Here is a 16,309-nt window from a genome sequence, read left to right as displayed (position 1 = left end):
CCCCTTAGGGCATAAATATAAAGTATTTATGTCCTATAAAAATAGAGAAAATTCATAGAATGACAGGACATTATGCTAATTCAATGGGATACAATCATGTACAAATATTCAAAACAGAACTGTATTGTTAGATACATGTGTGATGGCTGTGACAAGCAAGCATTGTGCATATGCCACTGGTCACATATCCTCAAACAGTGTATTCAACAATTCTACAGTAATGGTTACAGAGAAAATCAACACCATTGATTTTTTTAAATACTATTATGGTGGTGTAGTTCCACACTACAAACCTCATAGCTTTATTGTATTGCCTATTAAGTAGCTAGTTAAAACCCAAATGTAGGACTACCCATCAGGCAGGTAACTGACCCTTTGAAGAATAGAACTATATCGGCCTGTCACCGGTCTCTGTTTTAGACTCCATATGATCTTGTTGACATAAAAGTCCTCAATCGAAAATCAATTGAATTGAATTTAAAAATGTTCCCTTTCACAGAATAATGGATTGACCAATGGTCAGAAATAATGGACGGAAATAAATGTTCCCTTACCCCCCCTAGTTTGTGAGTAACTTGCAGGAAATAATAGACCGACCAATGGTCCTGCAGAAACCATTGGCCGGACCCATAATCCGGAAAGCCGCACACAAACTTTTTGCTATACAGTAACATGTAATACTCAACCGAGGTACAGTTTAACCTGTCTTAATACTATCTCCATCAGTCACTAAAAAAATGCTGTAACAATTTCCTTGATAACCATCAAGTTCTAGCCTACGGATTATAATATTATCTTTTAGTTCTTTTATTTTAAATTATATCAACACGTGGAATTTGCTACCGAATGGATTTTTCATCACAGTATGGCATTTTCAACACACCATGGCATTTTCATCACTCGGGCATTTTCGCTACATGGAATAAAAAATATAGAATTATGTCCGAGTTTTACTTAACATTTTATCTAGCAAGAGCAGAATAAGTGGACTGGAGACAAATAAAATCTGTTTTAACTTCAAACCTTGTAAACAGGCCATCATAAATTACCCGTTTCACATTATTGATTGAGCGCCTTGAAATGCCATTTTTTCTATAATTACTTAGATACATTTTAGAACTCAAATGTTTTCCTGTTTCAGTATTTGGTCTGTCTCACTCACACACAGACACCCGGCCCCTATCACCTGCCACCCCCCTTCCCCCCTGTCAGCTATTCTGAGGAGAGGAAAGAAGGTGGGGGAACACAAACTGATGAGTGAACTATATAGTTCATGTGTGCGGAAATAGAATACTGACTTACTCAAGTTCTATGACATTATTGTCTTTTCTTTTAGGCATATTACCCCACCATTAAACAATATTTTCCTTACATTAATTAGTGGAATATAGTTCTCAATTTTAGATCGGATTGTACTGCGATTTTTAAGGAAGTACCATTAACCAATATTTTTCTTACATTAACTTAGTAGAATATAATTTTCAATTTTGGATCGGACTGTACTGTAATTTTTTTAAGGAGGTTCTCTCAAATAAATACATTTTATCACTATTTACCTTTTTTAGTATGACAATGAACAGAACTTGCAAAGTAAATTAAACCGTTTTAACTCAGGACATGAACCTTATATGTGTGGGGCCCAAGGCAGTGGATGTGGTCCACCCCGTTGTGGATAGTTGGCCCCAGCATCACCACCTGGCCCATAGTTGCATGTAACAGGCCCTGCCCCATATTGTTTGTGATCCTGGTCTGGGTGCTGCTGGTGCAGCCATGCTCTCCTTTTGATAGGACACTCCCTCTCCCTGTGGTCATCTGAGGCACAGTAATGACAGAAGTCCGCTATGTCATATGGCTCACTGTTTCCTCTTCTTCTTTGTTTCCATTCACGGCTCCTTTTCTTCCTATGTGACTCCTGATTTGGTTGTTGCCGCTGTTGTTCTCCCTGTGGTGGCTGCCGGTGGTTCTCATAGAACATCAACTGTGCTCTTTCCAATTTCTTCTTTTGCACATTTTCTTGTGAGAGCATGTGCCTCTCAGCGTGCAGTGCATGTCCCCACACCTCAGTGAGGTTCCCACTTTCCCATCCACTACAGGAAGTCATAACCCGGTTATGGATGGACGGGCACAAGCCATTGATCACGGCAGTTTTTAACAGGTCATTGTAAGCCGGGTTGTCTAGTGTCACACCACAATGCTTCTGAAAGCAGTCCTCCATTCTATTCCTGTAGGCGTCACAGGTTTCATCAGCCATTGCTTAGTGCTGTGAATTTTTGGCCAATCAGTGCATACAGGAAAAGCTGCTTTGACCCTGTCAAAAAGACCATCTCGATTCTGCAGCTGTCCAGTGATGATGTCATTTCTTTCTCCAGTCACATCAAAGTTTCCCCTGAGACGTGACCACCTTAATCCAAAGACTTTGCGAAATACTGATTCCAGCTCTCTTGCCGATGGCCCATACATCTCGATCAAATCTAACACAGCCGTACACCAACGTACCGCGTCGACTCTGGGGTCTGGAAGGTCCTTCACAATGTAATTGAATTCATCAGGTGTCCAGTTTCGCATGTACTCGCCAACTATAATGGCAGCTTTTACATGTTACTTTATGTAAAATAAACAGATCAGGAAGATGCAGGACTCAGTCGTCAGGAACCCAACTTCATAGTTTATTGTAGATCTCATCACAGCAGAGAGAGAGACTAGTGTCTCCCTCTGGAGCTTCCCCCATCCCTCCCACATCAATGTCTTACCCACATTTATATACAATACTGTCAGGAGAAGTACACGAGGTAATAACAGATGGTCACTCCTTACATGGGCTTTGTTCTATAGTTGACTCACACTTAGTCGGCATGTTTGAAATAGGTTTGCATGAGTCGGCTGTCTGTAAGGAGTTTATCAAGGAGAGGAGTTTGACAAGAAAGAACAGGTGATGATTGGTGCATCTACCAATACATTCAATTTATCAATACCACAATGACTGTTATATGAATTTTATCCACCACATTCGACCCCTTAGGGCATAAATATGCCCTATAAAAATAGAGAAAATTCATAGAATGACAGGACATTATGCTAATTCAATGGGATACAATCATGTACAAATATTAAAAACAAAACTGTATTGTTAGATACATGTGTGATGGCCGTGACAAGCAGCATTGCACATATGCTACTGGTCACGTATCCTCAAACAGTGTATTCAATAATTCTACAGTAATGGTTACAGAGAAAGTCAACACCAATAACCATTTTTTCCCCACACTTCAATTCTTATGCATTTAAAAAATCATAGGACCTTTTGGCATACTGTATCTTTGATAATGCTATGCTCTTTGACATTTGTTAAACAACTGATCTGCAGCTTGTGGATTTATACAATTTTTTGGAAATGTTATATCTGATCTGCAGCTTGTCGATCTGCCATTTTTGGGAAAGATTGTCATCTGCGTGGTGTTCCTTGGGTGCTCCTTGTGTGTCTCCGCTGTAGTTTGGCTCCTTCTGCCTCACATTGTAGTCATCAGGAGAAGAATTGGCTTGTCGATCTGCTAATTTCACCATAGTTTTTCGCAGTAGCGTCACTTCTTTCAGAAATAGTTCTTGCAGTAGCATCACGTCTTTCTGTTGGTCCACCGTCGCTCTGTCAAGTTGTTCTTGCAATAGGACCACAGCCCTCTGTTGGTCGTTGAGTTGTTCTTGCTGTAGCGTTGCGGCCTTCTGTTGGTCGTTGAGTTGTCGCTGCAATTTCTTCCTGCTCCGTTTTGCTCCCATCTTTTTAAGATTCGAAGTGGAGTGTTTGCTATAACGGCAAATCATCCACCCTGCTCACAGCGCCAACTATAATGCCAGCTTTTACATGTTACTTTATGTAAAATAAACAGATCAGGAAGATGCAGGACTCAGTCGTCAGGAACCCAACTCCATAGTTTATTGTAGATCTCATCACAGCAGAGAGAGACTAGTGTCTCCCTCTGGAGCTTCCCCCATCCCTCCCACATCAATGTCTTACCCACATTTATATACAATACTGTCAGGAGAAGTACACGAGGTAATAACAGATGGTCACTCCTTACATGGGCTTTGTTCTATAGTTGACTCACACTTAGTCGGCATGTTTGTGGGGTCTCCACAATGGACAACAGGGGTTTCTATGAAAAAAGTCAACTGCCCCTGGTATGTTGGTGAGTGATTAGCGACACATCAAAGCAAATACCGTTTTAGAGTGGATCTATCCTTTAACATGTTTCTGATAATTGTAGCATGTAGTATTGTTGCATTGTCATATCATGCTGGGTAAAGGTTTGTACAAACCAGCTGGAGTAAAGTAAAGTAAAGCAAAGTATAAAAGTATAATTATAAAAGTATAAAAGATCTGGACAAAGAATATAGTAATAATAATGTCAAGTGAAAACAGTTTGTCATTCATTATGTTAACGTCATGACTATCTTATAATTCCCCTCAATATCTAAAGAAATTGCTTTGTTACTTACAGATTTCCTGGTGGAAACAAAAATGCATACAGGTCCTATTACACACTACCAAGACGAGCTTAAAACAAAGGTTAGGGACCCATTTGCGTGTGTACCTGACGGGACAGTCCAAAGGGCGGATAAGAAGGATTTTGATGAATGTTACACACGTCTCAAAATTGCACGTGTGGATGACACAAAGATCAGCAGGTCACCTGAGGTCACACAGACGGAGAGGAAGACAGCAGGGCAGGAGATCCAACTCAGTGAAATCTTTACACACCCTTCTGGACAACACAAACGCATGAGAACAGTGATGTCGATTGGCGAAGCAGGAGTTGGCAAAACCTTTCTCGTACACAAGTATGTCTCTGACTGGGCAACGAAAAAAGATCAAGATCCCCATCTCACATTCGTGCTCCAATTCCACCAACTCAATTTGCTGCAGGGGCGGAAGTTTAGTTTGGCTCAGCTAATTCATGAATGCAACCCCACATATGAATGCATCTCAGAAGAAGCTCTTAATGACATCTTCACCAAGCTGCAGACGTCAGGAGAGGCAAATTACGACAAGAGTCCCTGCAAAGTTCAGTTTATCCTTGATGGATACGATGAAAGCCACATGAACTTAGACTTCAAAACCCAGTATGAATGCTCTAAGGACGTGTCCCAGGCCGCATTACTGGAAGTTGTGCTGGTCAACCTCATCAAAGGGAAACTGCTTCGCTGTGCTCAAATCTGGATAACCACACGCCCTGCAGCAGCGAAACAGATCCCTGAATGCTTCGTTGACATGGTAATAGAGGTGAAAGGATTCACTGATGAAATGAAGGAGAAGTACACCAGGAAGAGAATCAGAGATGAGAAGCAGGCCAGCAAAATTATCTCACATGTCAAAGCATCAAAGAACCTCCACATCATGTGTGACACCCCAGTCTTCTGTTCAATCATTGCCGACGTTCTGCAGGACAAGTTGAAGACAGATGAGAGAGGAGAGCTTCCCAAGACCCTGGCTGAGATTTACAGCCACTTCATCTTTGTCCAGACAAAGATGAAGTGGCTAAAGCAGGATGAGAATATACAGGAACTCACAGAGGCTGATAAAGCAGTTCTTCTGAAGCTGGGCAGGCTGGCGTTTGAACATCTGCTGAAAGGCCGCCTAATTTTCTACAAAGAAGACCTGAACAGATGTCACCTTGATATTAAAGAGGGTCCAGTGGACTCAGGACTGTGCACAGAGATCTTCAAACAAGACAGTAAATTCTCCCAGAAAACAGTCTACTGCTTTGTTCATCTGAGCGTCCAGGAGTTTCTGGCTGCAGTCTACCTGTTTGACTGTTTCACACAGAAGAACATGGAGGTACTGAAGGCATTCCTGAACAATGACGATTTCAACAGCAACAGTTCCCTGTCTGACTTCCTGAAAGCTGCAATTGAAAAAACCCTGCAGAGTGAAAGTGGCCACCTGGACCTCTTTGTCCGTTTCCTGCATGGAATCTCACTGGAGTCCAACCAAAGAGGGTTAGGAGGCCTGCTGGGTCAGATAGAGAACAGTTCAGAGGAGATCCAGAAAGCCATCGCCAACCTGAAGAAGATGGATCCCTGCAGTGGCTCTCCTGACAGATGTATCAACATCTTTCAATGTTTGATGGAGATGAAGGCCCACTCAGTAAGTCAAGGGATCAAACAGTACCTGGAGTCAGGAAAGAAACTCTCTGCGACCCAATGTTCAGCTCTGGTCAGAATGCTGCAGATGTCAGAGGAGGTTCTGGAGGAGTTGGACCTGCAGAAATGCAAAACTTCAAAGCAAGGGCGATGGAACCTGGTCCCAGCTGTGGGCAACTGCAAAACAGCCAGGTTAGTAGTCATGTGAATATCAACATGTTAGAGCTCCATTCACTCACATACTTCATTCAGAGAGAGAGAGAGAGAGAGAGAGAGAGAGAGAGAGAGAGAGAGAGAGAGAGAGAGAGAGAGAGAGAGAGAGAGAGAGAGAGAGAGAGAGAGAGAGAGAGAGAGAGAGAGAGAGAGAGAGAGAGAGAGAGATCAAGCTCACATAGTTATTTTAGATCGGCTATATGTGTGTGTGTGTGTGTGTGTGTGTGTGTGTGTGTGTGTGTGTGTGTGTGTGTGTGTGTACACACCATTATTGAAGGGGTGTACAGAGGATGGTCTTTTAAACAATGAGCTTGGTCATTACTTAGGTTTACAAGTTACTTAATACATCAATGCAAGTTCCATGCTGTAGTGTAGAGACAACTTCTGTTCTTACTGACATTGTGTTAATGTCTGAAGAACCAGATAGGAGATCTTTTAGGTGCCTTTCACACCTAAGGTTTGCTTAAAAGGTTCCGATCAAGGACCAAATGTTTGCATTGCTACATTTTGAATTTGGTCTGGTTAGCGTTCACACATAACTTTCTTAAGAGAACCAAAGTATGTAAACAAATGACATGCGGTCGTACAAGCTGTTCATCTATTGACAGAACATGTATTCACTTCACTGCCATAGAGTGGAGCAACAGCAGCGTGTTGTGATCGTTTATATTATTTATTTTTATTAGTTGTATCTTAATCAAATGAGAACAGAGGAAATCTATGAGCACATTTCAATTAAATATGTGTTAATCACTGTATTTACAGACTTGGTGACTGTGAACTCGGAGAGGAACACATTGAGGTTGTGGCTTCAGCTCTCAGCTCTAATCCTTCCCATTTGAGAGAACTGGACCTGAGCGGAAGCGGCTTGGATGTTTCCGGACTGGAACTCATCTGTGCTGGACTGAAGAGTCCACACTGTTGTCTGGACATTCTCAGGTCAGACAAACGTACAATGTTTATTTTGATTTGTATCAGTTCTGTTATAGTAAGTGATTATAATGTAGTTATGATGGTGGTACTTTATTTGAAGAGTGTGGTTAAGGTTGATATCATGGTAATCCACACTGACCATAAAATTGATAAGTTACAGTGACTAATATATGTAGTCTTTTTGCTGAGATACCACATTTAAAACCTAAACACCTCTGGTTACACTATGAGTGGTTGAATGTGTTTTGTCAGACTGTCATCCCCTAGTTTTGAATGGTATTTATATTAATTCTTAATTGGTGTGAGTATTCATTACAGTAATACAGTTTTCACATAGATGGCCATCCTTGAAAGGTTGTTCAGGTAGTAAGTAAGTAAGTAAGTAAGTAAATAAGTAAATAAGTAAGTAAGTAAGTAAGTAGTACGTTTTCCTCCCTAGTGTGTCCATTATGAGTGAGTGTGTTTATCTCCTTCCTACATGAATTATCTTTCTGAACTCTGTAGCTCTGAATCAGTGGTGGAAGAAGTACTCATATTATTATTATAATTATAATTATAATTATAATTATAATTATTATTATTATTATTATTATTATTAAGTGAAAGTAGCAATACCACCATATACAAAGACGTAAAAGGCTTAAATTAAATGTTTTAGTTAAATGGTGCATTTATATAGCGCCTTTATCCAAGGAACTTTACAATGATTGTGCATTACATTCACCCATTCATTCATTCACTGATGGTGAAGGAAACCATGCACGGCACCAACCTGCTCATCAGGAGAAATTAGGGGTTCAGTGTCTTGCTCAAGGACACTTCTACACTGACTCTGGGGGAGCACGGGATCGAACCGGGAACCTTCCAGTTGCCAAGCGGCCACTCTACCCCTGAACCACTGCAGTACTAAAGTATTGACAGTATATAGTTAAAGTATAAAAGTATTGTCAGTATATAGTTAAAGTACAAAAGTATTGGCATCAAAATATACTTCAAGTACCAAAGTAAAATAACTCACACATGTTAAAGTTTCATAATTTGTCAAAATGTGTGTAGTCTGGCTATAATGCACACTCTGTGGTACAGCAAGCTTTAGATTTCGATAAAGCGTTAAATACTGAGATTAAGTCTTATTTTGGCAACACTAACTGGTAGCTCTGCGTCCTTACAGCGTGTATCTATAGGGAAGACATGGCTGCAAGGTCCTAGTGCCCAACGATATGTTGGAGGAACAAGTGTTGGAGGCAGAGACCTGCGATTAAAATAGTGTGTGTGTGTGTGTGTGTGTGTGTGTGTGTGTGTGTGTGTGTGTGTGTGTGTGTGTGTGTGTGTGTGTGTGTGCGTGCGTGCGTGCGTGCGTGCGTGCGTGCGTGCGTGCTCAGTGAGAGTGTTGCAGATTGTGACTCATTCAATTAGGGATTTCATTAGAATGATTTTCTTTTAAGTTCAACTAAATGTATTGAGTCTGACCCCAACCCAGCACAGAAGACACAAGCAGTTCAGGCTTAAAGCTCCATTTATTAAAGGAAAAATGAACAATGTTCAGGGAGGGGGGTGCATGCATATCATCCAGAAACAAACGTAGGTTCTTCCCACGTCAGAGGTTAGCAGGTTTTAAGGGGAAACAGTGCAGGCTTCATGAACGCTCGTACGTTGCCTATGAATAAAATAAACACAACATGAGCTTTGTACACTAGCACAACATTAACAGTGAGAAATGAGAGTGAGTGTATCACTTACCGCCTAGTCTCGCGTGGCCAGACTGTTGCCTCCCACAATTTACAAATGTTTCCAGCATACAGTCTGGGACTCGGAAGCTCTGATTATGCTTAAGGGGAAAGCGGAAGCCCCTCCCCTACCCACTTCCGTTTTAGCATTGTGCAGTGGCGCAAAGGAGTCCGACTGGAATCAAAACAAAAAGTGTTAAATAATATAAATATGATACATGTATGAATATATATACAAATATATACATGTATCATATATGATACATATATGAATATAATGATAAACAATCCTCGCACAAATAACATGAATCTACCTATGACTCTATGCTTCCGCCTCGGTTCTGTTTCCACTGGGACTACAGGTCCGCGGGCACCGCGTCGTGATTGGTCGAATGTTTTTCCGGTCTGAGTAGCTTCCGTTAAGCAGCTTTCGGGAAGTGGAGTTCCAGACTCTATATAGCATTCAGAGATTGTGGAATAGTTGTCTGTTGACGCGAGACTACTTACCGCTGGACGGTGTTTCCCCCAGAAAGAGTCAGCAGCGTGTGAGCCAGAGTGAAAACCTTAAGTAAACTCAGCCCAGCTGCTTTCTGATTGCCCTGCACGCAGGTGTCATCACTTCCAACTGATTGAGAATGAAGAGTGGCACATATCAACCCTCAACCAGTTGCCCTAGGCAACGGGGCTGTCTGAGGTGCTGGACTCTAGGCTCCTCACTCTGGCTCCAACTGTATCAAAACTCACCTGACCGCTGGGACTGGAGCGAGACTCCACAGTATCATGTAATGAACCATAGTTATTCATCTTAAAGCAGTGTATTTAATGGACACTAGAGGGAGTATCACACCTCAGAATAGAAAGTCGAGGGGAGGGAGGATGTTAGGAAATGATTCCATACTGTGTTTGTTCATCTCATTTTTATTGACTTAAACATAATTCTGCCTAACAATATCTCTGATATTGACTCTGGAGGTCTTGTGTGTTCTGAAGCTGCATCTCTTAACCATTAACAAGAAATGTTTTGAAGTAAAATACAATAGCAATTTACTGAGGGAGTGTAAGAGTACCAATTAATACAATAACAGTTTACTGAGGGAGTGTAAGAGTACCAATTAATACAATAACAGTTTACTGAGTATACTGTGTAAAAGTACCACTTACTATAAAATGCACAACTCAACTGATAGCCTTGTGTGTTCACACTATGCATGTCTGGATAAACAGTGTTATTGAATCCAAAATGACTATATTAAGTGCTTGATGCTAAACAGAAGGTGAAGTGTTAGCCATTGAGGTTATTTATTGACTGACTAAACATTATATGCATTATTATTATTATTTTCCAACTAGTCACTAGTCACCAGTCCAAAACCTTGACAGCCGATCAAGACCAGCTCCTTTAAAAGATGAATGCACGTTCTCTATCCAGGAATATGTATTGTATTTGCTTTTAATCATTCTCTCTCTCTCTCTCTCTCTCTCTCTCTCTCTCTCTCTCTCTCTCTCTCTCTCTCTCTCTCTCTCTCTGGTTGGATTTTTCATTTAGACTGAAGGACTGCAGGTTGTCAGATAGATGCTGTGAAGTTCTGGTCTCAGCTCTAACTTCTAATCCCTCCCTCCATCTGAGAGAATTGGACGTGAGTCTACACATGGTTGAGTCGGGAATGAAGAAGCTGCTCTCTCTCTCTGGGCTGAAGAATCTCACGTGAGTAGACATGGGGCCTTACTTTCTGGGAGAACCCGAAGCCCGCTATTTGTGGGTAACGTTTGCATGTGGGGACATCACCCATTGCTATTTTATAATTTTCTGTCATGTGCAACACACAACGCTGCCCCTAAACACCTGCGCTACGTGCTAGATTATTCACAGGAGTGGTTTGGGCGTTACATTAATCAACCACTATGCACAGAAATGCTGCGCACACCAAAGTCCTTGTAGTGGTGCCGGCCACGGCAGAAGAATCAACTATCAACTAGTCTTCAAGAGACATAAAGGTGGCCGCACACACTTCATGTCTTATGAAGACTAGAGATTTCTGCAATCCGATTAACAGATCGGATATCGGCTCCATATCAACCCAAAAAAATGGATCGGATCAGACTGCAGCGAAAATGACCGATCAAAGCACTCCAAAAAGAGTGAAAAACTCCCAAGAGAGAGCAAGAAGGCAAAAGAAATAACAGAGCACATTGTCCAGTTTATAGTGCTGGATGACCAGCCACTGTCGGTGGTGAATAATGTCAGATTTAAATGCTTAATCGCATGGACTGACACAAAGAAGTGCACAGCACACGTCCCAAATCAAGATTGAATTAAAATGTCTCTGTAATCCACACAAGTATGTTTATAAATACCTTGTTTCAGTTAAGTTATATCACCAGCCGATCAAAGAATACAATTTGAAACGCAAGTGACAGATTTTGGTTGAATGAACCACACTCGCTTTGGGACTCGAGCCCCTCTCTCTGGAACAGTGGTGCAAAGTAATTAAGAACATTTACTTAAGTAAAATTTTGAGGTATTTGCACTTTACTTGAGTATATCTAATTTCCAATACTTTTACTTCTACTCTACTACATCTCGGATCTGAATATTGTACTTTTAATCCACTACAATTATTTGAAAACTTACCAGTTACTTTGTAGATTTAGATTATTATTACAAAAACATACATTAACCACTTCAGCCCATACATTTCGGCCATTTGAAAATAGCAGATCTACAAGAAAGGAGAAACACTGTTGTGTCAGGTAGTGGAAACGTTGTGTTAGACAGACATTTATGCGTTGTTGTTCTACTTCCTACAGAGTGAAACATGGTGGAGAAGATTGGTTCAATCCTCATCTCATTAAAGGATGTGAGTATCTGTCAATATTGAGATTTTATACATAGTTTTTAGGGCAGGTTCACACCTACTGTATAGTTTGGTAGACTGTGCGATTCAGGGGTTTAGTTACAACATTGTTGCATTTTTCATTTGGTTTGGTTTGCTTTCACATTGTACTTCGTCAAGCACACCGAACATTGCTGAAAGTGATGAGGAAAGAGAACACACTTTTGTTCCATAGGCCCACATTGTCTTGGTTTCAGAGAGCATGGTGGTAAATATGAACTTTTGCCCCAAAGTCTTTATATTCCATAATGTCCGTGTTGTTTTTAATGCACAGAGGAATGCAGGCTTGACAAACCGTCAAGGGTCCTCCATGGAAATCTTTTTCCTTTCAAAACGGTACAAATTTCAAAATAAGAGTTTATTTTCATCTATACATGTAATGTGATGATTCAACACGTTTTATTTTGAAATCGCACTACCGGAAATAGAAGTAGCCAGGAAGCCTAGTTGAAACTGACGGAAATAGCAGATCTACAAGACCTGTGAGCTTGTAGATCTGCTCTTTTTGACACGTGATGCGAGACACTATCGTACGACGGTGTATATGTATATGAGAATGAAATTACACTGGTGACTCCGGCCGAAGCTATTTCAAAACATTTAATCAATTCAACGTAGAATGAACAAAAATGTTAAATGAACACTGTCTGTACTCTAGGCACTTAAAGAACTATGTCAAGATCAGGATTAGAACGTATGCAGCTCCCCCTGGCTTAGTTGTTTAGCCTGTTGTCTGAGTCACTGCTATAACTTTACAAATTGTGTTTATGATTAAGAAGAATGTAATTATTGACTTTCATTATTGGTTATTAGGCTACATGAAATCGTGAAACATATGATACAATTCAAAATGACTTTTTTTTAATGTAGGCCTACTTTCAGCAATCAAACTCAAACAATAAGGCCTAACTCAGCTTGTTGTCTGTTGTATTGAAGTGACACACTATGCTTTCACAGTCACACCGCTTCATTTGATGTAGCAGTTAGGGCACGCAGTCTCGCGGGCACCCATGTGCATGCCAGTGCATCTGTGGGCGTGTTGATCTTCTTGCTCTCTATCTGGTTACCGGAGAAGATGATGAAGTTTACAATATTCTCAAATGGAAGTTTCTTTCTGAGCAACAGTTGTTCTCCTCCTGAGGGTCAAATTGTTACGTAGGAGGAATCTAGTAAGCCACCCGGTAGTCGCCCGGGTTGCTAAAAATCGTTATTTGTGAACCTGCCTTGTATTGCTTTAAAGATGAACTCGGCTGTTCATCTAGAGAAACGGACGTGTTTCGTCACGTCGGCCTTCCTAAGCGTTTCAAACTAGTCCAGAGTTTGAAACACTGAGAAAGGCTGACGTGCCGAAACACGTTACCATTGCTTTGATCAGCACAATATAGCCGTTAATTTAAAATCACACCCTGTGTGAAGGAAGCGGTGCCTTTGGGGCGGGGCTTAACTCATTTCAGTTCGTCCCTATTGGTGGTCTGAGTCCACTTACCAAATTTGTACTTGGTAGCATGCTGCAAACTGGAATGATGGCTGTGTAAAGCCCAGCCAATGGGCAGACAGAGGGGGCGGGGCTTAAGTAATTACAGTTCGTCCCTATTGGTGGTTTTAGTCCATGTACAAAATTTGTACTCCGTAGCATGCTGCGAACTTGAGTTATGGCTGTTTAAAGGCCAGCCAATGGGAAGACAGAGGGGGTGGGGCTTCAGCAATTCATGCTCCTCCCTATTGGTGGTCTAAGTCCACATACCAAATGTGGACTTGGTGGCATGCTGCAAACTGGAGTTATAGCTGTTTAAAATCCCGTGCTCATCCCGTGCTCATACGGGCGGACGGACATAACATACGCTGGGGGTCCCTGGACCCCTCTTTGATAACTTCAGCAATTCATGCTCGTCCCTATTGGTGGTCTAAGTCCACATACCAAATGTGGACTTGGTGGCATGCTGCAAACTGGAGTTATAGCTGTTTAAAATCCTGTGCTCATCCCGTGCTCATACGGGCGGACGGACCTAACATACGCTGGGGGTCCCTGGACCCCTCCTTGATAACCAGTGGCACGTGTGGCCAATGAGAGGAGAGATGGCATAGGCAATCTCCAAGTCTGTGTGTGTGTGTGTGTGTGTGTGTGTGTGTGTGTTTGTGTTTCTTCTTTGCCGTGCTCATCCCGTGCTCATACGGACGGGCGGACGGACATACGGACAGAGTCAAACGTAGAGCGGTTGGCACCGCTAAAAATAGCCAATCTACAAGTTCACAACGTCAAAATGTGTGAGGTCAGCCTGATCTCCAAGAATGTAGTATATTGCACGGACCCAGTGCACGTCATTCCGTGCAAAGTAGCCTAGAAACCCGAAAATCTGTGCATATGTACGGTGAGTCCCACGGTGGGCGTAACCCCGGAAGCAGAGCAGTCCCCACAACAACATGTACCATTCTGTGCCTATCGGTACAGAACTCAAACGGCGCTGAGTAGGTTCAAGGCAGGGGTCTGCAACCTTTAAAGTCAAAAGAGACATTTTGGCCCAAAAAATGTATACAAAATCTGTTTGGAGTCGCAAAACCTATTTTAACCCACTAATGTGGTGCCGCGCCAATAAATGTGTTGCAGGCTTTGACGCGAATTTGACAGAAATGTTGAAACTTTTATTTATACTTTTATATGTATTTATTCTACACATATTTTCTGTATTGGAGCACGTAAACATCTATGTCTCATATTACAGCAACCATAAATACAATTTTAAATGTGAAAAAACAAAAAAAACATTGTTAATTTCCATATAATGTTTTCTATAGCTACAGGGAGCCACAAGGGAAGGGCTAAAGAGACACATGTGGCTCCAGAGCCGCAGGTTGTAGACCCCTGGTTCAAGGGAACGTCGCAACGTTCGGGACGGCAACTTGTTGGCTTTAGCTCACTTGCTGGTCCCTTACGTGGCTCCAGTTCCCTTGAAACTGCGCGCCTCCCAAATGGTTTAGTCACAATGGAGGAGATGTGAGGCGGCTATGCACTGAATGACCACTCTGTGTAATGTATAATACATTCACTGAATGACCACTCTGTGTAATGTATAATACATTCACTGAATGACCACTCTGTGTAATGTATAATACATTCACTGAATGACCACTCTGTGTAATGTATAATACATTCACTGCATGACCACTCTGTGTAATGTATAATACATTCACTGAATGACCACTCTGTGTAATGTATAATACATTCACTCTGTGTAATGTATAATACATTCTGACTGAATGACCACTCTGTGTAATGTATAATACATTCACTCTGTGTAATGTATAATACATTCACTGCATGACCACTCTGTGTAATGTATAATACATTCACTGCATGACCACTCTGTGTAATGTATAATACATTCACTGAATGACCACTCTGTGTAATGTATAATACATTCACTGCATGACCACTCTGTGTAATGTATAATACATTCACTGCATGACCACTCTGTGTAATGTATAATACATTCACTCTGTGTAATGTATAATACATTCTGACTGAATGACCACTCTGTGTAATGTATAATACATTCACTCTGTGTAATGTATAATACATTCACTGCATGACCACTCTGTGTAATGTATAATACATTCTTGGAGATCGGGTTGTTGAGGTTTTAAGCTTGTAGTTGGGCTATTTAGAAAAAAAAGAAGCTGATCTGCAAGCTCACAACGCCTGACATTGTGACACATTCTGAGTTGGTACTGTAGATTGGCTAAACTTTAAACAAAATACTAAAATAGTAGATTTACAAGCTCATGACGTCTCACATTGTGACACATTGTAAGCTTGTAGATTGGCTGTATTACTGATGGTGTTAGAGCATTCCACACTTTGGTGTCAGAGTAGTAGAATGATAATGTTCTATAAGTGGGTGGCACCAGATCGTTGTCACTTCCTCTACTGTTGTGGCTTTGGGTGTCACTCACTTTGGGAGGTAGTTAGTCAGGTAAGAGGGTATTGAGGCCTCTTTAATTATTTATTAATTTAGACAATAAATCAGATCTTGTGAAATAACTTAATAGTATTGTCATTATTTGATATTTACTTTTACTTCTGCTTGAGTCATTATTTAAAGTTACAGTTTTTGATTACTATACTCTGTCTGTCTCACTGGGTCCCTCAGGGCTCTGTCCGTGGCCCCCTCCTTTTCCCTCTACACCAAATCTGTTAGCCGAAAATAGCCGATCTACAAGCTCACAATGTGTTGCATTGCAACATGTTGTGAGCTTGAATATCTGCTATTTTAGTATTATTATTACAGAATAGGGTTGAAGTGGTTAATTAAAGCTGTCATCTGGAACTGATTTTAATTCATAAAACATTTTTTTTTTTTTTTCGTTAAACACTTAACACAATGTATATTCCCTGAATATATCAGATCT

At 41.1% G+C, this 16,309-nt stretch overlaps 1 protein-coding gene and 1 long non-coding RNA gene across 2 annotated transcripts in view; one reads left to right on the top strand and one right to left on the bottom strand.

Annotated features, from left to right (window-relative positions):
• Window positions 1-16,309, bottom strand: part of LOC311039202 — a 765,206-nt gene that overhangs the window by 232,051 nt on the left and 516,846 nt on the right. The gene's annotated exons all lie outside the window — the stretch shown is intronic.
• Window positions 1-16,309, top strand: part of LOC311039184 (NACHT, LRR and PYD domains-containing protein 12-like) — a 121,075-nt gene that overhangs the window by 101,988 nt on the left and 2,778 nt on the right. Inside the window, exons 11-13 of the mRNA XM_084048853.1 lie at window positions 7,114-7,287; window positions 10,555-10,713; window positions 11,817-11,866. Of these exons, the coding sequence (XP_083904979.1) occupies window positions 7,114-7,287; window positions 10,555-10,713; window positions 11,817-11,866 (383 nt within the window). The remainder of the gene's footprint in view (window positions 1-7,113; window positions 7,288-10,554; window positions 10,714-11,816; window positions 11,867-16,309) is intronic.

This window comes from Gymnoscopelus microlampas (genome assembly GCF_963454915.1).
Source record: "Gymnoscopelus microlampas genome assembly, chromosome: 22".
In the NCBI taxonomy this organism is placed as follows: domain Eukaryota; kingdom Metazoa; phylum Chordata; class Actinopteri; order Myctophiformes; family Myctophidae; genus Gymnoscopelus; species Gymnoscopelus microlampas.
This window is presented reverse-complemented; position numbering and strand designations above follow the sequence as displayed.